General features: G+C 33.5%; 1 protein-coding gene and 1 long non-coding RNA gene across 12 annotated transcripts in view; one reads left to right on the top strand and one right to left on the bottom strand.

Moving 5' to 3' along the window:
- LOC117164860 (rap guanine nucleotide exchange factor 2) overlaps positions 1 to 26,866 on the top strand; it is a 249,658-nt gene that overhangs the window by 196,004 nt on the left and 26,788 nt on the right. Inside the window, exons 1-2 of one of the 10 annotated variants that reach the window (XM_033348266.2) lie at positions 15,934 to 16,066; positions 21,618 to 22,179. The exons of the other annotated variants lie outside the window; for them this stretch is intronic. Of the exons in view, the coding sequence (XP_033204157.1) occupies positions 22,060 to 22,179 (120 nt within the window). The 5' untranslated portion in view covers positions 15,934 to 16,066; positions 21,618 to 22,059. Of the gene's footprint in view, positions 1 to 15,933; positions 16,067 to 21,617; positions 22,180 to 26,866 lie in introns of those variants that run through there. 10 annotated transcript variants of the gene reach the window in all.
- LOC143303103 (uncharacterized) lies at positions 13,869 to 21,288 on the bottom strand. 2 transcript variants are annotated; one of them, XR_013059106.1, is made up of 4 exons: positions 20,734 to 21,288; positions 20,329 to 20,643; positions 15,553 to 16,242; positions 13,869 to 14,870 (listed from the first exon to the last, which is right to left on the bottom strand). It is a non-coding gene; the product is annotated as an uncharacterized LOC143303103 (long non-coding RNA). The 2 variants fall into 2 exon arrangements; XR_013059105.1 differs by lacking the exons at positions 13,869 to 14,870; positions 15,553 to 16,242 and adding an exon at positions 16,558 to 17,839 and having other exon boundaries at positions 20,734 to 21,215.

The raw sequence follows: 26,866 nt of genomic DNA, 5'->3' as shown, positions 1-26,866 counted from the left end.
GTTAGATTTGTATGTTTTACCTTTTCTTAATACAATCGGTTCTAACACATTGGTGAGATCGTACTGATTAAAACGAATCTAAAATGAATCCAAACGCAAACTATATTGAACTATTAAATGTTAGATAAATTCACGTTGCGATATTTTCATAACTTATTTATCAAGGTATTGAGAGTTCGGAATCACAGAAATAACACAAAATTTCGTGTTTTCGACAAGTTCCGATCTTTCGCCGTTCCAAGTGTCTATTATCGAAAAAGTTAAAAATACAAACAACGTTAAAACAATACAAACAATACAACAATACAAACAAAGTTAAAACAAGAATGAGAATGAGGAGGAAAATTTCAAGGACTGCGGTAAGATTGAAAGCGTGAAAAAACCGCGGAGAAGATGCTGTAGGATAAAATCGAACGAGGTTACCGATTACGCGAAAGTAAACGGCAAACACCGCGTTTAATTGGACTTGTTGATCAGTGAACTGCGGGGGTTAATGAAAATTTCAAAGCGGAAATATCAAAGCTTTCACCGTGAGCGAGTTAAACTCGCTCGAACATGCATATTTAAAGGGGAGGTCGTTTTCTACCGTCTGCCACGCGAATAACACGGCAGTTTTTTCGATCGAAGCGAATGCGAATCGAACCGGGGAACGACTGTTGTTCGACTTGAAAGACGGAATAATAATAAGCCCTATCGTGGATTTAAACGACGATTCCGATCACGATCGTTGTCGTGAAAGGCAGAGATTATATTTACCAAAATTCATCGCACGAAGGCTGGAATAAAAACAATTATTTTAAAGATACACAGCATTCCCATTGCAACCTACAAAAACCATAATTTTATATGGCAACTGAAGAATTTAATATGTACAACAGTCTGACGAGCTATGGAATTAGCATACCGATATAACACACCGCGATTGCCACTCACAATGAACTATTTATACCGTGCTATTTATCCATACATATTGGAAAGAAAGCAGGAACTGAAGACGTGTTTGTCGGTCTTGAGCACGATATCTCGAAGGGTTGATAAGTGGACGTCAATTAATAAATGACTTCGCGTGGTCGATGACTGTGCGTTACTCCAGTTTTTCCCGTTCGATCCTCTCGTTCGCGGCATAGTAATTAGTTTTCGGTCCAACGATGGTTAATCTAGTGGTTGGCCTTCTCTTCTCTTGCTTTTTTTTTAATTCTCTTACAGTGGGAAAACGGTGAAATGAAATTTTTCTGTTGAAGCTTTTCGCGTTGAAAAAATGTAGATCGTGTGGCCGGTTAACGGCACAGTGTTACACTCGTGTTCATTTTAATTAAAGAAATCAATATTGGCCGGGTAAAGTAGTTGGGCAATCGATATTACCTGAATAATAGTTATTTTACGATGGTACTTTATTTAGGATATTTGTGAGAGAAGAATCGCGAATGATTGTGGGTTTAATGAAAATGAAGTTAATTCTCTGTTATTAGAATGTTGTTTGATTATAAGAAGAGGAACGACAATGCTTATTATCATCTTTTTAATATTGATTTGAAAGTTAAGAAGTGATAATTGATGTAAGTAAATTTGTTAGTATTAAAAGAATGGAATATCGATAAAATATGATCGAATTTTCTTGAACGACTATGAATATTTTCTCTTGACTTTGATTAAAAAGGGCATTTCTGAGCCTAGTGTACATTAATAGATTCTAATCTGAACATAAATGTATATTCTCGAGGTCAGACAAATTTCGTCCTCTGCGTTTTTGCTGTAAGTAGACATAGTATCGTCAAATCTTTTTTTTCAATTTTAAAGTATCTTCCGAAAGAATTCGTTAAAAGATTGAGTTTTGGACAGTCTTTTCGATATACGCCTTTTCTATTCCTATTGAACTAACTCTTTTAAGATTTAGAAAGAATCTTTTTCTCTTCGATGTTTCAATGACCAAGAGAAACTCGTGTTGCAAGAAAGCAATGCTAATAGAGGAGTACAAAAACGCTTTAGAAAAATACAAAAAAACCTCATCGTGTTCTCTTTCCACTTTCTCCGCAACTTTTCTTTCGATCTATCCAAGGCACTCGAACGATACCACATTCGGGAACAAATAAAATCACTAACGATTGAAACTTCCAATTGTGTAAATTTTCAACACACACAAACGAAATTTCTACGTGTAGAAAGTTTTATTGTCGGAGAGTTCCAAATTTCATACCTTTTCTATAACTTAACATATTCAATTCAGATAAAAACACTCAAGGAATATCGTATGAAGAAACAAGTATAATCATTGCCAATTAAAAGTTTTATTCGTCGAAAATTATACACAGTCAAAATTTTCAGTTACAGACAGTTCTACCTTTTGAAAGTTCCAAAGTTCTATAAATATCGCAATATTTTATCGCAAAAAATTCTCCATAAATATCGCAATTTTATATTTTCTACGGTTCTAATTATTTACCTTTTATTTCCCATAATTTTATATTTGTTAACCCAGCCGCGATCCAAATTTCCACTTGTTGAGAATCTTCCAAGCTCTACATTTTCCACAATTTCAAACTTTACTAACTTTAAACTTTGAATCGAAATTATAAAAAACGCACGGTTAAATATCGCGTTAAGAAACAATAAATATTACACACATACGAAATTTCCACGTACATATTTCCTCCTTGTTCAAAGTTCTACTTTTACGAAGCGAGAAAATTGTATATTTTCCATAACATTAAAGTGTGGTAAGATCGACATTCCAGTTAATAGATGGAGAAAACTGGAAACGATTTCAAGTAACTAGATCTCGTTGTACAGGATGCGGGCGTTAATTGCGTAACAGGCGTGCTCGGTTCATCCTTCGATACCAGGCGTCAGCAACGATAGACGCATTTTTCAAGAAGCTTATCGACACTGATGAATCGACGCGACGTCGGGCGCCGAGTCGTAACGTCACCGTCTGGGTTGAATCCCTCGGAATTGTTCAGCTCGTAAATATCGCCTCGATGAAACGGAAAACGCTGCGAGATTGATGGAACTAACAGAACAGATTTAATGAATTTTACCAGTCTTCGTTTTATTAAATACTTCTCGGTATATTCCTTTTCATTTGTCGTTTTTATTATTCAATTTTATCGTTTCTTTTATATAACGATATTTTTGAAATAGATAGCGACGATGGTTTTTTTTGCTGATAATTTCGCAGATTATTTTTCTTTCTTGGTTGTTATCGAAGTGTAATTAGTCGCTTAAGTAAAGCTTCGAGCGATTCTTGTTATCTCGAGGACATTGGGGACGTCGTACTAAATAAATTCGTGATCAGTTTGTTTAATTACTCATCGGGTGTTTACTGATTATCGTCCTTTGCAAATTACGTTGATCATGTATCATAAAGATTGTACGAAACAGCTTCTGCGGCACGCAATTTTCATATCTAGGTCACATAGTTATGTATGCATATATTGGTAGATGAAATAATATTATATATCCTAATAGCACATTATATCGAATTTCACTTTGCAAATTAAGTGCATTCAAAACAACTCCTACATCACTTTATAACACGTTTATTAATATTCGAATTTAATCCAATTCAATTTCATATTTTACAAATTTCATCGCTTCGTCATTGTAAATTCCTACAATTTCCTATCTGGTTATACTTTTTGCGTTAATTAACATAAATACATTTTATATATTATAACAATAACCACGTAACTCTAATTCGCCAATCGGTAAGATCTAATCAAGTAATCGATTAAACTACCAGAAAAATACCTAAAAATTGATCAAGATATAGATACAAGGAATTGAGCTTGCGAAAAAGAGTTTTCCGACAAAAAATAAAAATCGTTCGTGGAAGATTAGTATTAATTTCTCATCTTATAAATTAGATTAATCACGAGAATTTTTAGTAATTTTTCTACTCGTCGTAATATTTCATTTCTTACCTATTTGCGCTTATATGAATCAATTAATAGAATTTAATTTTACACGGTACTAAAGAGTCTATCCAACTTCACCTTGCCATTTAGGCAATATTTCATCAAATAATCACATCCATCAAATAATCCATCAAACAGCTCAAGGAAGAATCTGGAAATTCATCACCATTAAAAAGTTCGTCACGAGGGATCGACGTTCCAAAGGAGAGTTTCAGAAACATGAATGAAAATCGTTGAAGGAGGGTTGGCCTTAATTAATAGCGCATGGAGGGTATTCACACTGACGAAAGGCGAGCTCGTTCATTCTGGAGACGTCAATGGCGAGATTTCGCATGGTTTGGAGGATGTTGACCTAAATTTACGGAAGGGACGAACTAAATGCACACCGCCACATCCGTACTGGGTGAATGATTACGGATAAAAATTCACTAGGAGGATCACTGCATGTGGGAGGTCGCATAAAATTCACGTCGTCGCTCGAGTAAAGGACAGGCGCAGTATTTTGATCGAATGGCGAGTGACTTAATAGTTTGCCGCGTGTGAACATCAAAGTTTAGTAAAGTAGCTTAATAAAAGTGTTTGATCGGTGGAATCCAAATCGTTAGATTTTTTGGTCGAGCAGGGTTTTACTCGATAATAACAAATGATAATAATAAACATGATGATGATGATAATGATGGTATTATTTATGTTATGTTTAAGTTATTTAGCTGTGGCTACCACGTACTCGACTAAATTAGTGAACGTGCCTATACGAGCTTTTAATTGAGCGATGAGGCCAATTCTCTTGCAACGGGCTCGCTATTTCCCTGGGATTCGATTTTTATCTTTTGACACGTTGAAAATTCCGGCGTACAATTCCATTCATCGAGAGCTTCGTGGCACATGCTTCCAATTTTCCGTAGTTTGATTGTCAGGTAACAAGAGTACCTACCATCGAAAATTTACTGCAAAAAATGAAAGAAATGTATTAGCCGAGATCGATTCGACTAGGAATTGATTGAATTTGAAAGTGATGATAGTCTGCGACAAGGGAAGTGTTTGATCAGTTTGATGTGATCAAATTTTTAACAGAGACTTTTTCGTATATTTTAAGTGGAAGTTTCGCGTTTTCAACGAAATTTGATTAAAAGCGGCGTTGAAGTTTGTTGTAAGGGAAGAATAACGGTAGATAGAATTTTAATTGAATTTTAGAAATATTGTGATTTGATTAGAGATTGAAATTTTTAGTTTACGATAAAACGTAGAATTTGGAACACTATTTTTATTAATTATTTTCATTTTAAATTTCACGACTCGAATGAATTAGTTGAAATTATTTGACTTATTGATTAGAAAAAATGGGTCTGCGAAATTATAAAATAATTATAAAATTATTAAATTTCGCTAATTTCTAAAGACATTTCGTTTATTATTACACTACGAAAAATTATCAAGTTCTCATCAGAGGTACCAATATTATTATATAATCGTCGAATTTCACCAGGTAAAAGATATTATAAAATCGACATACAGAAGCAAATTTCATTAATTTGGCAACAAAATTAGCGAAACGCCATTCTCAATTTAATTACTTGGCAATTAGAAATTGTTCGATTTCACGAAACATACATTGAACAACCAACTAAACAGAACGAATTTGTCTTAATTATTGTTTCAAATATTTTCACATATTTTTAACATTTTTATTAATTTGTTAAATATTCCCATTTATGTGTGTGTTTTAAATATTTCTATCAGTCCCTCTAAAAACTATTGTCTCCCAGAAATATTCAATTTTCACAAACGATAGTTTCATTCTGTTAATTATTTTCTTATCGCAGTTCTTTTACTTGATGACCAAATTTTTATAACGACTAACTATTTTAATAACTACATTCGTTACTTAAAAAACCATCAAATACTTTCTATACAACGATCAGATAGATACATATCTATACGAAATCATTAGCCTGCTCGATCAATCATAGGACAAGACAGCTTCTTCTCAAGTTAATTCCATTCGTATATAATTCACAAAACAACCTTGCGTCTCTTCATCTATCTCAAACTAACTTTCAAATTCAGAAGAATCTTCATAAATAAAACGAGACAGATACATCAAAAGCCAAAAGCAATTATAACTTCGATAAGTCGAGCGAAATAAAAGATATCGTGTATAAAACCATTCATCGAGGTTAGCGAAGAAACGAAATGCTCGCAACTGTTTCGGTACACGCCATTTAAAAAGTGACGAATAGCATTCTTGGCGAGTCAGAGCCGAGCAAATCGTCGAAAGTAAAAGGAAAGTCGGAGTACACCGGATCTCTGTGCGTTGTCGTGCGTCGATTATGCGAGAAGCATGCATGCTCGGTTGATTTAACTCGACTCCGTTTCACAGAGAGACTTATTACATGAAAATGCGACTACGGTTTACAGTTCCTTGCGGTTAATGGGCCCTGAGAGTGTGACAAGGCTCCGTTTAAAAATTTGCACGCGAAAACACGTGCGTGCACACGATCTCTCAAGCAGTGGGAAAAGAAAGTTAAAGAGCCGGAGGTTCGCTCTTAAAATAAATCGTCGGCCAGACAAAAATGTCGCTGGTCTATAGGAGCGCCGTCATTCAGCTATTTCATGTATTTTTTTTTTTAGTTCTTTAATATTTCGTCGTATATACGTTTTATTAATATTAGAACTGTCAACGATTGAAATATAAAATGTATAGCGAAAAAGAAAGGAGGATATATGCGAGCTTCGCAGTAACTAAACGTAGTAATCAACTTCTCCTTTTGTCAATTTCTCAATTTCGTTACTTCGTTATAATTCATTACGTAAAACAAGCTGCTTTCTCTCGCATGAGAAAGTTTTTCTTCGTATTGTCATTATTATTCTTTTAATTTGTTTTATGAATGTGACAATCTTTCTTTTATCAAATGTTGTATTCAAAATTTATCATTATTGAACGAAGAAAGCGTATAGTTGTGAAAAACTCTCAATCTTTCGTTTAATTCGTAATTTTGTATATTCCAGGCTGCAAATACGAAAATTTTGTTCTCTTTGAACGTTTCACTCGAAATGTATCGTTGAAAGTTTCTTGATGTAATTTTTTACCATCTTATTTGTTAATTATGGTCTTCTAGGAAAAATGTTGATAAGATTACGTATAATGAATGAAAAGAGTATCGAGTTGTAAAAAATACATGTTTCCGAACGGAACTGAAAGTGTGTAACTTATGATATGATTACACTTCTGTGGAATCCTTGTCTCTGATTTAATTAAATATCTAACAAGACGCGATACACTGTTTTATACGTATGATGTAGCATAAAAATGTAATATACATCCAATATTTCGTTCGACGCAAATACAGATAGTTTGATTTTCGTGTTTGCTTTCTACAACTCGAAGCAAAAGATTGACGTCACAGACGTTCACCTTTGCTCTCATTCCTTCGAAGTATATTACTAGCGGAAAAAGAGAAGAGTAAAAACTAATTATGTATGCATGTTTTAATACCATGCTTAAAGGAACAGGAAAGAGAAAAAGAATCATTCGCGTTAATGGCGTTTTGGTTATTGATCAGTTTTTCTAATATACAACTTCCCTATTGAACAAAGTTTCTGTAGTTTTCAGAAATGTTCTATGTATAATTAAATGGAGAAGAAACTCAAATTGATTTTATCGTGTTAGTATTTTTTAAAACTTATTCCTCTAACAAGATAAAATTGTGAAATTATACCAAAAAAATAAACCGAATAATAACTACTTAACTAAATTCTACAGACAATTCTGTATAAACGAGAGCAACAAGGAACAAATCAAACAGTAACGATTCAATTTAAATTCTGAAAATTATTCTGCTTAGGCGACTGTAGCAAGAAATAAGTCAGATAATAGCGAGTCAATTAAATTCTAAGAACAATTTTACGTAAACCGTTGCAAATAAATAATTTTATAGAAGAAAGAAAAGAAACAGCTGTGATAAATAATGAAACTCGAGTAAACAAAAGTAAATCAAATAACAGTTATTCTATCGAAGTTCTAACACTAATTCCGTAAAAACGACTGCAACAAGAAATAAAATTCGCAAATAAGCAAAAAAAAAAAATCAAATAATGGTTATTCAACTATAGTTTTGAAAATGATTCTGCATAAACCTTATCCGTTATCAGTAACAGAAAACAAAAATCGAACTATGTTTGCGACGCTGGAAACTGTCGCTATTAAAAAAACACAGTTAACTTGCAGTTAATTTACATCGTCGAAGAGACAGTATCAAATTCATTTGCGACCCGGTTTACTTGTACAGTTAAATCGGAGCGGCCGGTGTCCCATTTCCCTTTCTTTTTAAATCCACGTTCCAAGACGATTCACTTCCGGCCAGCCGCCCCGGTACCATTTGAATTCAAGGCTCAAACGCATCCTCCACTTCCTGCCACTTCCCTCTAACGTCTGGCCGCGCGAAAAACAGAATTTCTTTCCAACTCGAACCGCCGCCAGTCTCGCGTTATTTGTTCTTGTTTCACTCTTTGAACTCGCTCGCGTTCGCGGAAAGTCTTTACTCATTGGAATCCAATTAAAATGACACGTGCAGTCTTTATAAGCTGCTGAGTAATGCCATACTATTTATTGAGACACTTTTACAACATCGTGGTATACTTTATTAGCGACGATGTAACGCAAACGTTTGTATTATTTTTATCGTGACGCTTTTAATAATAAATAATATTTTAGTTTTATTGGTATATTTTCAATAGAATATTCGATAAATTGGACAATGAGTGATGTTTGATGAATATGTACTGTTTTAAATATGTGAAAATATTTCATAAATAGGATGATGAGTCATAAAAATATAATTTGTAGATCGTGGAGGTTCAAGTATTGGTGGGAAATTTAAGTATGTAAAAATATGTAGAAATACATATGAATATGTAACATGCAAAAATATGCAAAATGTCCAAATAATGTACTCGTTTTTATAATGCTTAGAATATAAAATTGAATCTCTATTTTGGTAGAAAGATATTTCATATAAACATTCGAAATTAATCATTTCGATTTGATTTATTTGATTATTTATTTTAATATTTGGTTTGATTTATATAAATAAGCAAAATTGATATCTATATAGTACACATAAACTGTTAATAAATATTAAGAATTATATAATATACGAAAATCATATAATTTAAGTATTTATATAGTGAAAATTTGTTTAATTCACATTCATGATGAAACTCAATGTAGTTTCGTAGGAAGCAAAATTAGTTTAATAATTTTTAGAATTTTTATCTGGAAAATTTCCCATGAGAAATATGAAAAATGCGTTTGTGTCATGTTTGAGGTAAAAATTTTAAAAACTCGCTTCTAGTACCGTGGACAAAGAGAAATTATTGCTTAATCGACAAATTAGATTATTTAAAACATGATAAGTTATAAATTGAAGTTTGATATTTATTATCCAAAAGAAGAACATTCGCGTGTCTTTTTTCTAGAGGAATAATAATTTTTTTAAAGCGGCACAACGCAACGGTACACGGCCTCTTTATTAACGTTACCTGAATACTTGAAATCCTCAGACGAATACTTGTGCCAGTAATGGTAGAATTAATTACCAAATTACTGGAGTTGCTAGCGTGTTTAATCCGGAACATGTGCCGCAAGATTTCCGGATATTTCTCGTTATTCGCCGGAAACGCCGGAACTGTACAGGCCGTGCAAGGAAGCACGTGCTATCGTGTAGACACATTCCGGCAAATGTTTAACTTTCCTTCTAATTGATGGCTCGTGTAATTAACGTGACATAATTTATATTGTATGTCTCATATATATATAAGTTATCATATATCATAAGTTATATATATATATCATATATATATATATGATGGTACAACTTATACTACATAATATTAAGCCGTCATATTTGTCAACGAAATGAATGCTTTATGTTCTTCATGCTAAACGACCACGCAGAATTAACATATCGTGTTTCTTCTGATATATGGTTCGATACTTCTATTAGATTTCATAACCATTTTGTGGATTACTCTGTCGTCATAAAATATTCATGTAACCGAGCAAAGTAAATATTTTACGAATATATACATAATTCTTTGTCTTTCATTCAATGGAAGTTATAACATTGGAACCTGATTCTAGACAGTATGTTCAGAATATAAATACTCAAATTTCTCTTGCATGTATTTTCAAGGAACTGGAAGTTTTAAATTTCACGAATATCGTAATAGTCAGTGCACTCGTTTTACAAAAATATTTCCACGTTCAAAAAATAATTCTGAGGCATATTAGGTTTTATAAGCATCATCTGAACTTTGAATATTCGCTTTCTACGCTTTTCATACGAACGCTTGAAATACAACGTCCAGTAAAATTAGTCTGAATCAAAAACATAAAAATGAAGGTATAATAAAATCTTTGTCCTTGAAACATTTCATTTAAAACAACAATTTCATATATTTCTATGGTACTCGTGCAAATTCTGGGAATTCTAGAAAATAACCGGTTGATCGAAAAACAATCAGCGAGAGCAATATTTCGCAAATATATTAATCGAACATACAATGAAAGTTACGATATCAAAACCGTATTCTACGAAATCTATCAAGAATACCGTACTCGTATTTCTTCTTGATATATTTCCGGACAATCGAAGGTTTCAAGTTTCATGAATATCAGAAGGTTTCATAAAGAAAAAGCGGAGCAATCGATGCAATCTTGTTACAAATATATCTTCAGCTGTCAAGGAGGTCCGACGTACTAAATCCTATAATTATTAGTAGAAAGAGAGTTTATATTGAATAAAATATTCCTTCTCGAGACATCAACAAGACAGTTTCATTCAAATCAAAACCTTCATCCAGCAAATCCCACGAATTTTACAATTCCCTTAATCGTCCAAAGTCTACAAATCCTACAAAATCTACGAGATAATGGAACGATGAGAAAGAAACAAGGAAGAGGGTGGCAAACAAAACCAAGACAACTGGAAACCAAGACAATTTCATCCAAATAAAAACCTTCATCCAGCAAATCCTTCAAATTCTACAATTGTGTGCATCTCTTAATTCTCCGAAGTCTAAAAATCCTACAAAATCTACAAAACGACGATGCACAACGAAGAAGAAACGCAGAAGGGAATTAACAAACATTTCGTAAACGATGTTAACAATAAAAAGCAGGCGACTTAAAATATTCGACGGCGACAACGAAAACATCGTTGAAACGCATACGGCCGACCCAGATCTTTTTTCTCGGTTGCGCGATTCTCTCGATACACCTGCAGCTTTGCAGTCGCACAGAACCTGCCCACACTCCTCGCGTGTATCCTGTGTTCGATGAGTACGGAGCCAATATTATCGCAACACGCTTCGCTGATTATAGGCTAGGCTTTGGCTGGCGGACAATGCGCATTAAAGATCGGCCGTGTAGATCGTGTGCATCTCCTATCCGAGGAACGTCGCCATGGAACGGATGATGCACAAGCGTTAGACGACACGATCGCGTCGCGTTGGCGTTTGCACGCCATTGCGCGCCGCATCGCTTTGGGGTCACTGGCCCATTTTATCGCGAATTTTATACCGCGTTCCGTGAAACCATCGAGGTTACTTGAAAATGATGATTTATGTATCTAAATTGTTCGGTTTGGTGAAATTTTAAGATTTGAATATTTTTGACAGGGGGAGGAAGATGTATTTTGCAATATTTTATTAGGAATTTTATAACGCATTCGATAGAATTTGAGAGTTATTTGGAAATGCTGTGCGAATGTTTTTAATTTATGATTTAGCGTAATGTAGAGGTAATTGGATTTTTCCGATCTTTGTAATTCGGATTTTTTTTTTATTTAAAGAAAAGTTTTTGAAATGGATATGTGATTTTGGTTAAGAGAATTTCTGTGTTCTCTTGCTTTCCAACAGGCGAAAATTTATACGCGACACGAGTGATATGAATATAGGTGAAAGCATCTTTCGTCTTTTTACTTTCGCATAGAATTGTAGAGAAGACAGTAATGTAGTTAATGAATATTGGACCGACGATGGTTGGAATTTATGTTGCAGACATTTTATCGCGTGTTCTTTGATGTTTTGTAGGGGATGGTTGTAGACTTAGTAGGTATAATTTATAACAAATGTTCTACGAGAATGCTTGAGAAGAAATAGGTAAATGTATTAGAAAATATAGTAGGACCATTGCGAATGTCTAGAATTAAATCTCTTGAAGTACTCTAGATAAAGTGGATGGAAAAATTAAAAGATAAAACCAAGAAAGATTTATAACCGATATTAAAGGCACAGAGAGAGATTTATAACCTATATTAGAGGCATACTAAGTAATCAACAAATTCAAAATCTTTTTTTAATTGGATAATTTTGTTAATAAGAGGTAAAATATTGTACAAGCATAATATTAAGGCAAAAATGAAATTCTTCCTGTGTGAATGATATTCAAAATTAATTTAACTATTAATTTTCAATTTTTCAAAGTATATTAAAATATTTGAATACATTATATGAACTGTTATAAGATAATAATTAAATATTCCTATTGAATAAAGAAAAACGTAAGGTGACGCAAAGAAAATGAGAAAACTTTTGTCTTCTTCAGTTTCGAAATGTTAGATAGAATTTTAGTTTAAAACTAAGGGGACAGAACACATACATTCTCGGTACTTTTGATGCATTTATAAGCGGATAAAAATAAATTTAGCTGGCAACTTTAACTTTCAAGGAATTCTTATCAAGTATTTGGAGAAGAGTAAGTTTAGCGGAGTAAGTTTTATAGTCGAGGAAACACTTCCGCTTCGGTTTCGAAGAATTGTACTAGAATGCAATAAGGTTTTATAAGATACATACCTAGTATAACTCGAGAGATACTCTGCCGGCTATTTCCTTATGAAATTGAATAGATCGCGGATCCTTGTTTCACGAAGACTTGCCTATTCAACCATGAAGGACTTCCTTAGGTCTAGAAAGCTGTACACATGTAATCATTTCTATTCTGTGGGAACATAACAGTACTCTATATAATTCTAACTTCGATACGATTATTTTTCCAGATATGCCCAAAAATGTAAGATTACGTTACCTTTAGCTATAAATCAAAATCAATGAATAACAATGAATAATAAGTTTATCTACTCGATTATTCTATCAGTACAATTGGGATATTTGATCATCAGTTACAATTAAATCTCTTGAAGTACTCTAGATAAAGTGGATGGAAAAATTAAAAGATAAAACCAAGAAACAAATTTTATTTTATTCAATCGATCTGTAATTACAATTAACGATTAAATTAATTATCTAATTGTCTATTGGGTTAACAAATAACTATTAAAATTTTCTTCGTTGCGTGAAATTAATATTTGAGTCTAGCCCCTAACGTAAGTAGCAATCAGTTATCGTCATTATCCATGTTCACTTACACATATGATACACATTACACATTCACATACAACAAACAGGACTTTAATTAAACCTTGATTGAATAGAACCTTAATTTATTTCAATGAAAACCAACAATTGGTGATTGATGATTAATATTACTCTGTATTTAATTAACGATTGATGATTGATAACCAATATTTATAATTACCGATCGATTAATTTCATCGATAAATTAAACCATCGATTATTGACGATTAATCTCTCATAATTGTAAACATTAATCTTGCTATGATGTCCCAATGTTGTATTTTTTTTTTAACAAGACAAAAAACCTTTTGGGCGTTTCAATAAAAACTGTATCATAAAATAAAACTGAAAATTCGGTAATATTAATAATAATTACGAATTTTTCTTCGTACATTTACGAAATATTTACGAAATAACCATAGAAATATGACTAAATTGAAAATGTTTGAAAGTATATAAGAAGGTTAATGAATCGATCGAATTAAGAATTTTAACCGATTATTTCCCAACACTTTCGATCGTATCTTCTCAGAAAGAACCTAAGGTATAGAAAATGAAATAGATATCATCATAAATCTATGGAACGTGTGAACTGACCATGTAACGTGCTTGCTAACATATTCTATCGATTCTACAAAGGCACGTAGTGACGTATACATGGAGTTGTATGAGTCAAATTCTCAACTTTCCATTCATACTTCATACCTCGCGGCCACATGTACTACGATCAATGTAGTATACATGTAACACGAATAAGAGACTGGATAATAGTTGGCGTTCTATTAACGGTAATCGAGGACAGGAAATTGTATAGTTCGCAAGCAACAAAAAATGTCATTTCTCTTTTCTTTACCTTGCATTGTGGTGTTCGTGTTATCATGCGCTAAAATCAATATCGTAATTGTCGAACAAAACAAGATAGAAATTTTCTATCATTCCAGACGAATGTGTCGTCAATACTGAATAATAATTTTAACGACGAATTTGTGTTGGAGCATTGTAAAGAAGATCTCGGAGAATTAATGGTTTCGAGAAATTTAGATTTGGCGTTATTTGAAAAGTATGTTGGTTGGATCAATGAAAAGAGGGAAAACATAATTAGATAAATTTTCTGTTTTTTACAAAGAAATCAAAATTTTACTTGTCTTTGATCTCATGTCAAATATATCTCTTTCTCTAGCATCCTAAACAATTCTATTCAACCCTTGATTTTTTTCACGGCAGTCTTACGAAAACATCTCACAAATCACGATCGATATCTGCCAAACATCGAATCGCGAAGCTTCGTTCGATTACTCTAAAACTCCGATTCGTCTTCTACCTGTCCCTAAGGATTTCCTCGAGATTCGAACCGAGTAACTCAACCACAAAGCGGTCACGTTACGCGATTCACTGCAAATGGAACGTCGGTGTTCCAACTTTCGGACAGTCGAAATCGAATTCAAACTTTTCTCTGACAGTCTGATTCCAGAGTCTCAAAAGGATTGGTATTTTAAGTTGGCTACTTGTAATTAATGCTCCGTTGCATACCTCAGGTACCTATATCATTTACAGAATATTTAATACAATTGAAAAGTTGTTAGAATGTTGTTATAACAAGGTACTGATACAAATCTATCGAGTTACTAACAAGTAGTAGTTGCTGCAATAAAGATCTATTCGAATGGCGGATAATGTATTAGATCTCAAAATTCAAATCTCAATAAAAGAACAAAAATGTATCTTATCGTGCCTTTTCACAGTGCGTAAATTTAATTGGTTCAGTTCGTTCCCAAATGATATTAAAATTTCACAAAACTTCCAAGCTCACAATTTCGCGAGATGTTTCTTGCGACAAATAAAATGAATTATTTATTTCAATTTTTCACCTGGCTTATTCGATTTATATTCTTTCGTAATGATTTTCAATTTCCTAATTAGAAGTAGATATCCGAGAAAGACTATAGTTTCACTATTGTCCCAATAAATGAATAGTTCTATTGAAAAATTTTAAAAAATCATTTATCTATCAGATGATTAAAATTTTACTCAGATTTAAATCATACTATAAAATCCAACGAATAACTGTTGATTAATTATTTTCCTACAACTCTTACAAACGGCTTTACAATTTTTGATCGACCATTATTTTATGCAAACTACTGCCCATTTAATCATTTCCTGATTAATCTATCGCAATTATCACTTCTTACACAAGACGAGCAGGTGTCCTAATACTTACGTACGTGGTTATACATGTAGAATGTAGAATGCAGACAATACGGAGACGATCCATTTGCACGAGATGCTTGCGATGTGTCGGTGCACGTGAACGAGCAAAGAGGGACGGGGACAGAGAGAGAAAAAACGAAGAAAAATTAATATCCGCGGAGAAGATAGCGAGCTTATCGGCCGTTTGCCAGACAGGCGGCACCAGTCGTGTTTCGTCTCTCGATCGGTTTAGGCGAAATCGCGTTCACATTTAATTACGATCGTTCGATTTTCGCTCGATTCGTGACGTGTGAATATCGTTTAATTTCTACCAAAATATTTCAGTGCACTCAGAAAAATTTGTAAAAGTACTGACAAAATTTGTAAAAGGTTTCGCGTAATCGGAAGTTCTATTAAACGCAAGTGAATCGATTGAATCACGAAGGAAAGTCCGCGAATCGTTTGTTCGTGGTTTTCGTTTGTGAGTCGATGTTTCCTTGAGAAATGGAATAATCGATCGTCCCTTGAGATTTACTGGAATAAAGGTAGAAAGAGTTGTGCAGGGTTCTTGGAATATCTTTGGATCGGATCGTAGGGTTTATCCGTGGGTGGCGAAAAGCTGTTTTGCGAATTCGTGAAGATGCGGAGGGTTATTGAGTGAACGCTGTTTTGTCGTGATCCCTCGATCGCCTTTTGTGCGAACGCGTATTTTCTGAGAACTCTGGAAAGTATAGAAAAGCATTTTGTATAAACAAGGATTGAGTTGTATGAATTTTTGTATGATTATAAATATCTTGTGAGTTTTAACCCTTTCAAGGTGGAATTTTTCGAATATTAAAAAATAAATTTTCCTTTAAAATTAGGTGAAATATCTAATTTTATTACCTACATCGTGACTTCTGTAAATTTTTATAAATATTATAATTATCGTAAATATTTATACATTAATTTTCCATTAAAAATATAATTACATACAAATAAGAATAATTATATTAATAAAAAAAGAACATAAATTAAAATATCAAGTCAATTTGGCCGAAAACGAACAATTATTTTGTAATGTACAATGTACCTCACAGTAGATACATGTAACACGAAAGGGTTAACATTTGACGACTATTCTACTGATCGTTTACAAAGAATTATCAATAATTTATTTCATTGGATTTGTAATTGATTGAATCGTTATCTCTAATTTTATTATCAACTTTGTTAATTGTTATCAATTTAATCAGTTGCAGATATGTACCTATACGATTGACTCACTCATATTTCTTATTTACTATTTATACTTTCCAATGCACATTGTTGGAAAATATTTCTCTGTAATTAAAATTGCCACTTAAGAGCAATAATTGATTTAACTTAAATAAAATGAACTGATCAAGTCTGAAACTCTTTTCATGAAACTTTTTGTTCACTTCATTAATCGATTCGGTCTATGTAACTTAGTTTATGTTGACAACAAAAGAAACGCGATACCTGAATATCTTTATTGCACTTTGCAGTTCACGGTTTTTATTCGGAACTAATTAACAATGCTTCGCTTGTTACGTATTTTTAATACTTCTTTGCCAATGCTTGCCCCACAAAATTTTCCATACCCGGAAACAATTTTATAACTTGAGGTTTCTATGAGTTCTATTTATCCTCCTTCTTTTTTTTTTGCAAACATTCTTGCATCAGGCAAAGAAAGCTGAAGTAAATATCGAAATAAACAAATCTGTGTTATACATTAAGAAGTTCAAAGTTCAAGAATTTGTCCAATGAATTATTTCTCAGTTTCAACTTTTCCAACAAATCGTCCAACAATTTTTCGTACAAATTTAATCAACTAATATTTCAATTTTAATTAACCAATACATATTTTTCTTCAACATAAACGTTGAAAATGTACCGTACAAAATTCCTCGAAATTTGCTAAAAATCCAATGCATCTTGATCTGACAAAAGTTACCCCATTCTCGAACGCCCTTTAATGTTCGTCAATTAAATACAGTACAACAACCCGTCAATTATTCCACCGTAACAATAAATACCAGCGAACCATCGAACCATCGAACCATCCCGCTGAACCAATCCAAACAATCATCGCCGCAAGCTTGTCCGTAAACCTAACTTCTCCAAGCGCATCTCTCACAATTCCTCTGTCCATATGCTGGTTCCCAAAGACTTGGAAGCACCTTTCGCGTGCCACCGAGGACCATGTCCTTTGTACTAGAATTTTCTAGTAGCAAATAGAAGGCGACAGTGTCGGCCGATTCTCGGCACTCGGGAGCAAAATACCGAAAACAAGATCAGAGGAAAGAGAAAAAACGCTGGAACATAAAATACAGAGCTTGAGAAAGAAAGAAAGAGAGAGAAATAGAGAGATAAAAAAGGAAAGAGAAGAGAGTTTCACTAACATGACGCTTGGAACAAGCGTCGCGTCGTTGGAACGGAATTTCACGACCGCGTTTCTCGTCTCGCGACGAGTTTTTCGGTGCTGGCGTGTGACGCCAATGGTGTCGAGACGAGGGGCCGCAGGAAGAACCGAAAATAAAGTAGACAGCCGGCGAGAAACGCGTATGAATATGCGTGTGCTCGGCAGCCCTCTTGCTGTGCTTAGGCTACCGCCTCTCGCCGTGTTGGTCCGGCCAAAGGAGGAAATTTTTAGCTCGTCGGTATACATTCGTGTATACAATGCGTCTCACAAACGTAAAACCGCCCTGAAATTTTCAATTCTTACGTAGGTACAAGATACGGAACGGTACACGACAATGTCTGATTAGAGGTATCGCAAAATTTTTGAATAAAACAGAGAAGAAGCCAGATATTACTATGTTATCGTTAGAGTCTCATTTTAGTGTACATTGAGTACATTTTTCGAATAATAAGCTACTACATATTCCGAATAATAAGATACTTCAAGTAAGACATCTATTCATAGATATTTGTTGATTCTATAGATATGAATATACTGAAAAAAATAAATGCAGCTAAAAAATCACATAAATACAAATTCGTTCCATTGGCTAGGCGTTATAATGAATGCTTTACGTGAAATGTTTTACATATTTTATACTTTCGATGTATTATCCGTATTTTCTACATTTTTACACTTTGAAATTTATTTACACAATAATGAATTTTCAAAAATATTGTTCCTTAGTTGTAGTACGAAACGATTAATTTTGTATTATTACCTAAAAACTCGCTAAATTTGATAAGGGTTATTTTCATCACAAGCGCCTCGATTGATGATTTTTGGATGATTTTATATTTTATAGTTATGAGACGCAGTGTTACAGACGTAAAAGCCTTTGCGATGCATCAGCCTCGGTAGACAGTTTACACGACTGCTGCATCCGTCATGAACATCTCTGCTCCTGTTATTTGTCTTAATAATTCTACGTCCGTGTCGTCCTATTTCGTGGAGATCCACTGTGTGTAAATATTTTAAGGAAATTTTTCACGAGACCGTCTCGACTACGTCGCACAGTGGCCATTGCTCTCGCTCGTTTTCAAGGGGGAGGATTTTTTCTATTACATTTTTTGTCGTTTTTAAAAGAGCTTGCTAAAAAGAGCGTTGTTCATTCTGCCTGCATGGCTACGTTGGAATTTTTGGTTGAGTTGCTTGGGAAGCAATAGATAGAGAGATTTTAAGGAGCTAGCCAATTTATTTGCGATTGATGGTTTGAGAAATGGAGTAGACTTTTTCGTCTTTGAAAGATGGATGATTAGATTAGATTAGATGCTGGAATTGTATATGAAGCGGCAGAAATTTTTATAAAAACATTATACGGTGAATCATTAATCGTAAAAGAATTAAGAGATAATTAATTTCTTACAAATATCGGTAAAGTATTTCTCAAAACTGTTATGGTTTATAAGACACAACTATCTTAGTCATTTTGTATCCTAAGTTATTGTATGACTTTGTATGACTATTGTATGACGTAAATCGTTATTAGTAATCCAAGATAAGAATGTAAGTTTTGGAAACAAAAACACACCTCGCAAGCTCATATATCTTCTGATAATATTCTCCAAATTTTCCCTAAAATTTGTCCCATATCTACTACGTTCTTTCAATTTTATGACAGGCTTAAGATTTCCTCATAAGCTGTTTCACTTCGGACAACACACAGTGGTTTGCACTTTAGATGACAAATTGTTTTTCTTTTCGATAGAAAACCTTGTGTCCTAAAATTTACATGATCGGGTCTATTCTATTCGACTTCGGTCCTAAAATTTCCCCAGACACGCTTCCTACGTAACACGTGTTCGACCATGTGTCTACCGCTTTCGTAAAAATCACACAGAAGCTGAATTTTGTAAGAACTCGTATGAGAACAGGATCGATGGATGACGCGACATACTTTCTTTTTCCAGAACACTATGCTTTTAGCGAGCATTTTTAGTTGAGTCTTGTGTCTCCTTTTCTTGTTACGTTTTTACGATAGTGTTGGTAATGAAGCATGTGATACCATTTTTTTATGAAGATGAACTGAAATGCTTTTTACTATGTACTCTGACGTTATAGGAGGATAAAACGAGATAAGATTTACGTCTGCGGGAAAGTTCTTTCGATTATTAGCTCTCTTAAGGTTTATTCTAATAATATAATGATAAAACGTTTCTGTTTTTCGATCAGTGAAATATTCTGTAATTTAATTAAACTAATTTAATGGTTGCAAAAAAGGTTGCCCTAGAAAATTTTACAGTTATTAAAGTAACGTTCTATAATAATACAGATTTGTTTCTCTATAAATAGCACGTTTTCGAAAAGTTTCTCCGTGAGTCTGAGTTTTTTAAAGTTACTTACGATTTATAAAATCTCGTAACAGTGTCTGCTATACTATTTTTTTCAGTGCTTACTGAGAACGTCCATTCATGATCATCGCAGATTTTTCAAATTTCGTGCAAACTTTAGAACTGCGTAAATATAGAATCTTGTTCTTATTTTAGCGATGTAATTTTTTTAGCAAACGTAACCTGCGTAAGCAGAAATTTTATATTCTTTAAATACAAGAATATTTTTCTTCTACCGTCGACTGAAATATCGTCACGAAATTCCACGTTATTTTCGAATGTTCTCTGTCACAGTTTCGACAATTCCAAGTTCCTCGTTCTCGAATTACTAAAACAAGGATAATATTCAATCTACTTTCCATTATTTTTCTTACTTAAAATGCTCGTATAAATATTATTCCGAAATTTTTATAAATACCTTTAAACGTTATTCTATATAAAACTTCTTGTTCAAAACTTTCGACACACCCTATACATTCCTCATTTTTAAAACGTCCATTCAAATTCATGTTTTTGTTATCGAGATCCATTCGTACGGACTTTATACTTATTTTAACACACAAGATTTATACGCGAATTTTTATGCACCATTTTTGAAACACTCGATGCACAAAACTCCCATTTCTCCCCCAAACTTATCCAATTACAACTTCACGAATCTCAGCCAATCTTTCGGTTGGATTTCCGCGAAATCCTCTAGAAGGGGCATCCGTCGATCATAGAGAAATCATTCAACACTGTCAAAGCCGGCAAGTTCTATCACTGAACGCTCCATTAGTCCACGATAAACGCTATCGCGCGTCCTATTTTACTTGTCCTATACGATCTGACAGCGCCAAGTATCGCCGCGGTTCTCCCTACGTCACTGCGTGCGTAGTCACGTGACGACGACCAGTCGAGTCACTCTTTGGCCCTCAAGAATCGTTCACAGACACGATTCACGATTCAGTTTATCGTGACCCGCGATGTGTTCGGGACTGTGCCTTAGATCTCCGATACATGTTGGCTCTGGGCAACCAGAATGGCCGTCTCCTTTCACGGGTAATCCAAAGATATTTCGACCTTGATACACAAACGCGAACTGATCCTCCGTGAATGTTTTATCGCGGATCGACTATCGGTGACTTATTATTATAAGCCGAGCGAGGGTCTTAAAGTGTGCCATTTCAACGAGGACAGTGTCGCGGCTGTGTCTAGCACGAGTTTTACTCTCCACGCGTTTCTTTCTTTTCTTCTACCGATTGATAATATGTATATTAGCATGATATAACAAATATACAAGTGAGTTTCTTTTATTTTAAGATAAGATGGATTGTGTGTGATTTTTTGGCCGTTTGATAAAGAAATGGAGAGGAATGGTGAAAGCACGATGTGAAAGGACAATCGAGTATATACGATTGATAGTTCCATGGAGTATTATACTGTGCTCGTTTTAAACGATTCTCTGGCTAAATATTAAAAAGTGAAAGAGTGGAGAAATTTTAGTTGTCTTTGTGATTTTATTCGGTGCACCAAGTTTTTAATCTATTTATGATTAGATGTTAGAAGATTCATGTAATTATGTTGGACTTCTTGAGTTGTGTTTAAGAAGTTGAAAATCAGAGATGTTTAATGTTATACAATTTTATATGGATGAACGAAAATGAGATAGAGGACAAAAGTGTGTTTGAAGAGGTAGAGTGAAATGGAAACTGGAGATAGTGGCTGAAAAATTGACGCGAGTGTATAGTTTCGATCGACGAAAATGTTGAAGCATATGAATCGAACTGGACGACCTCGGGTCGTCGTGAGGAAGAGGAAAGGTCGTTCGTTATCCAGAAGCTGGCCTGGCACACCGAGGCCCTTATCGATTGTCTCGAACGAGGTAAAAAGATTCGTTTCGTAATTAAGAAAACACGACGACAGCCTTTATCGTTTAGTTTGTATCTTAACACATTTTGTGCGGGAGACAAACATATCTATCGTTGTATAGTCAAACGTAATTTTACTAAATATTAGTCTCAAAAGAAATATTTCGTCTAACTGTGAAAAAACGTAGTAATTGTAAAAATATATAAAACAACATTTTGCGTGCTTTTGGATAATTACGATATTTGTTGGTTTTAATTAAATGCAAGGTAAAATATAATGAATATGTTAATATATGTATATCAATAGTATAAATATGATGATGCAGAATATAATATTCCACTAGGAAAAAAATCCAGTATTTGATGTCTAATAAATAGTAAAAGTTAAAATATGTTTTGATATTTGGTAGCGTACGAATTGTTTTATTAACATTCTATTTCACCCATAATGTTTTCAGTGAAAAACAATTTGTAAATATCGCTATTTCCTGAATCGTTTAATTTTTAAGCAAACAAGTGTACAACACGAACTTTGCATTGAAAATTTCTCCAAAAGGCTAAACCCTGAAGAAATATGTGGCTTTGATACGCAACGTGTTAATAAATAGATTAATCTTAACAAGCGCGATATCTTAACGAGCCATTTCGTTTCTCAATCGCGCAACGATATCGTAAAGAAAACATAGGATCTCGTTAGTTTAAACTAACGAAATAAAAATCGAATGTGGTACGCTGCATTTACATACGCCGCAAATATTTCGTAGAATTATTTACGTGAATATTTAGCAAGCACGCGTTCGTGCTCGAATCAGGCGATGAGCATAGTCATAGAACGTTGGTATTTTTATGTTGGTAAATAGAATTCGAGGTTAGAAATTGTGGCAAGAGCGAGAAGGTTGTTGGTGGTATGATGCTGAATTCGCCGTGTGTTTATTGCTGGTATGCCTTATTAACGTGAATCGGTGAAATAATGGAATGCGTGGAATTCCATCCCATCGTTTGTCTCGTGGTAAATTGAGCTAAATATTTTTGTTTATCGTAATTAAGCGATTGATCTGATTTTCATAGTGAAAAATTGTTCGTAATATTACGGTAGATTCGTTAATTTATAGATTGAAAAGACTACATTATTCATTGGAGCTTAGTTCTCAAATATCGATTTACAAGTTACATACGTGTATAAATACGTAATAGAGAAAATGTATGGACATATGTATAATGTATATATTCAATTAACATATTTCGTTGCGACATATTAATAGAAAATGGCCACTATTGATTGCAAATGTGTAACTATTTAACCTTTATTGTCAATTACATATATTTCACTGATTTACTTTTCTAACTATTATAAATCTATTTTAATTCTTTGTATTTTATTAGTATATTATTATATTAATATCAAACAGCTTATTTATAGCAAATTATTACCTTATAGATATCCTCATAGAAGTTAAAGTGAAACTACGTTAATTGATTATAACTTTTCTCGTAAACAAAACAAACTTCTAATTACCAATACTTAAACCTTATCCATTCAGCTTGCATCATTCTGATCTTCTATTCAATCTTTCCCTCTCTACGTCATAACGGACGCTCAAATATAAACCTCTCGACATTTGGAACTCGAAGTTTGAAAATATATCCAAAGTATAATATTTTCATATCATAATAATAATATTACGTTTACCATTATTACATCTTATCTTAGTTTTGTATTTTACTATTACTATAATTATCGCCGGTAACTAGCCAAGTTCGTATAAACAAATTGTTAAATTCAGTCTTATCGAAAACGAGGCACCGCGTGAAAAATTTCTATATTTCTATATTTTCGATTTATTTCGCATAGAATCACTCCCTTGCCTCTTGTATATTCATAAAAATACGAATCTTTATGCATTACATATTCACAGTCTGTGATTAACAGATTTCCGATAACCCTGTTCTTCGTTAACGTTTATTGAAAACTAAATGAAACGGGTTAGGTTTTGCTAGTGCATAGTTAGGTTTGTTAGTGTATCCCATTCGCGGCAGAAACGCTCGGCTTTATCGCTCGCTCGCGCCTGCACGCGCGCGTGTATGCGTTCGCCCACGCGGAGCCGAAGGGCCCACGCAGAGCGTGAATATATAACGAGGACGAGCGAAAGATAAAGGGACAGGAATGCGAGGAGACGTAGCCCGATCGTTGGTTATCGAACGATCCGCGCGTAATTGCTACGCTGGGGATGAACACTTCGCACGACGTTCGCGTGTATCTGCGATTTCATGGGAATTCATTATGGTTGTCATTTAGCTGCTCTTCATTTTTGGAGACGCGTTTTTAGAAGTCGCATTGAGAATTTGATAAGTATATACCTAATTTAGTGGAGCTTAGCTGATAGACGTAGATATTCTGTGTTTATTTAGGCACATTCTAAGATACCTTTATGTGTCATTTTGCCTTTTCTAGTAGAAAAACTTAGAAATTTTATAGTTCTAGGTGCAAGGAAAATATAACATGGATGTAAAAGTTCCTTCACGAGCGTGGTTAATTCTATTTTCTTTCTTTTCTTTTTTTAATAAAATGTTCAACCCTTCGTAGTCAAATTCGATGGAATAGCAAATTTTGAATGTAACACCACATCGTCACATGTTTACATATACATCGATGCTAAGATAGAATTGTATTTAATATTTGATTTCAGGAAACTAAAACGCAAATTGTTCCTGGAACACTCAACTTTGTCGATTTTACTGCTTTTTGATTATCAAATACGTTCGATATATCAATATCTACATGTTGGAAATTTATGGAGCAATACGACGACACGTGATAAGAACAGATGTAGAGTGTAAATATAAGGGTTTAAACTGGAACTGTTAATCTTGGTATACACAATTCCTCCAACTATGTCCGATAAATTACTTGATTTATCGTACAATCGACATGACGTGACATGTAAAGTATAAATTCTTTCAGATTGTGCCATTTTTAACAGTTAAATTATGGTTGAAAACTAGATAATCATAATCAGATAGATAATCATAATACGAAATGATAATAGTAATGAGAAAAGTTGTTGAAAATAATTACTGATATAAGGTTCAGATTAAATATTGTGGTCGTAGTTCGTAGGCGTTAAGAGAATCAGATAATGAGGCTAATTTCGAGACCAATAGTTACCAAGTTAAACGAATGGAGCACTGCTTGGACACTTCAATTTAAATTCGTAATGCATCGATTAGTAAGAGCAATTTTCAAATTATGTACTTGATAGTAAGATCGAGTGGATGTGGTTATGTGTATTTTGGAAATGTTTGACCATTAGATGAAATTGCCACTGGTACCAATGTATAACAGTCGAGTGTATCGATTATTGGTGGGATAATTTGAAGTACTGTTAATGCAGTCTAGTTAATGCAATCTAAAGAATAGAATATTCTTGTCTGCGAAAATCGAAAACAATTTTTTATTCTTTTTACGTAAACTTAACAGGTTAACGGATTTTTTATATCAATTTAGCATGTATTATTATTCGGTTATTTTTAATTTCAAATTTGAATCACGACCATGACAGAAGCATTTATTTTTCACCACTATCTGGCCTTGAAAATGAGGATCCAAAAACAATATGTTTGATCTCTTATTCCAGTTATTCTCTAGAATTTTGAATAAAAATAATTTCGTGTATGTATTCATTTAAAAATTAATTTCTCCATTCACTTTCTACTTTTTATATATTATAATGAAACTTTCATAAACAATAAATGATCCTTAAATATTTCTTTCAAATATACTGTTGTAAAGTAGGATGACAATGTTTGGTTAACCTTAATAAGTAATATTTTTTAGAAAAAAGACAGACATTACACGTACATGTTTGTCCTCCATACACAATGCATTAAAACTGCTTGATCATAAAAAGAAAATATTGGAAAAGAATAATCGGACATTTGACGCGCACACGATTGCTACAAAAATAATTTCACCATCGAGACCCAAAAACATTGACCGGGATCGAGAAATATCGAAGTGTTTCGCAGTGTCACGGGCAACAATTACCAAACCTTGAGCGCTAGTGAAAACGTTGAAGGTCCATGACTAACAAAGCAACAGACTTATATTAGGCAATTGTTAATCAGTCGACCGAGTCGATCGATGTAAAGTCATTCGACTAAAACATTTATAGCAGAACCTTATTTTTCAGTGATTTATATTATTAAAAATAATTAACGTAGCGGAAAGAAATGTTAACCGATGATATCAGTAACCATAAACAATTTTTACTATCTGAGTTCAAAAAGTTGATAGAAAAACACGTCATTGATGGATTAGAGGAGAAACGCAGAAACTACTTGAACTTCGAGCATTAGCAATTATAACAAAGGAACTTTGGAAAGTGACGTACAAAAAATATTACACAAATATTAATTGTTCCATTGTAGATCTTAACATATCATTAATGTGCCAAAGTGGCCCAACAGTTAGCATATTTTAATTTAAAAAGTAATTGTTATCAATGTGTTATAAATATTTCAATTTACCAATATTATTACGTAGTAAATTCTTGTAGAAGAAGACTCAGGATCTTCAACTAAAAATGGACAAAGTTTCAGTTACTTGAAACTAAAAAACTAAAAGTCATTTCCACTCGATGGAAATTTAATTACACGGGCAATTCTGAACGACTTAACATATTGTTGACGGTATACTGTGAA

Source organism: Bombus vancouverensis, chromosome 8 (genome assembly GCF_051014615.1).
Source record: "Bombus vancouverensis nearcticus chromosome 8, iyBomVanc1_principal, whole genome shotgun sequence".
NCBI classification, from domain to species: Eukaryota; Metazoa; Arthropoda; class Insecta; order Hymenoptera; family Apidae; genus Bombus; species Bombus vancouverensis.
This window is presented reverse-complemented; position numbering and strand designations above follow the sequence as displayed.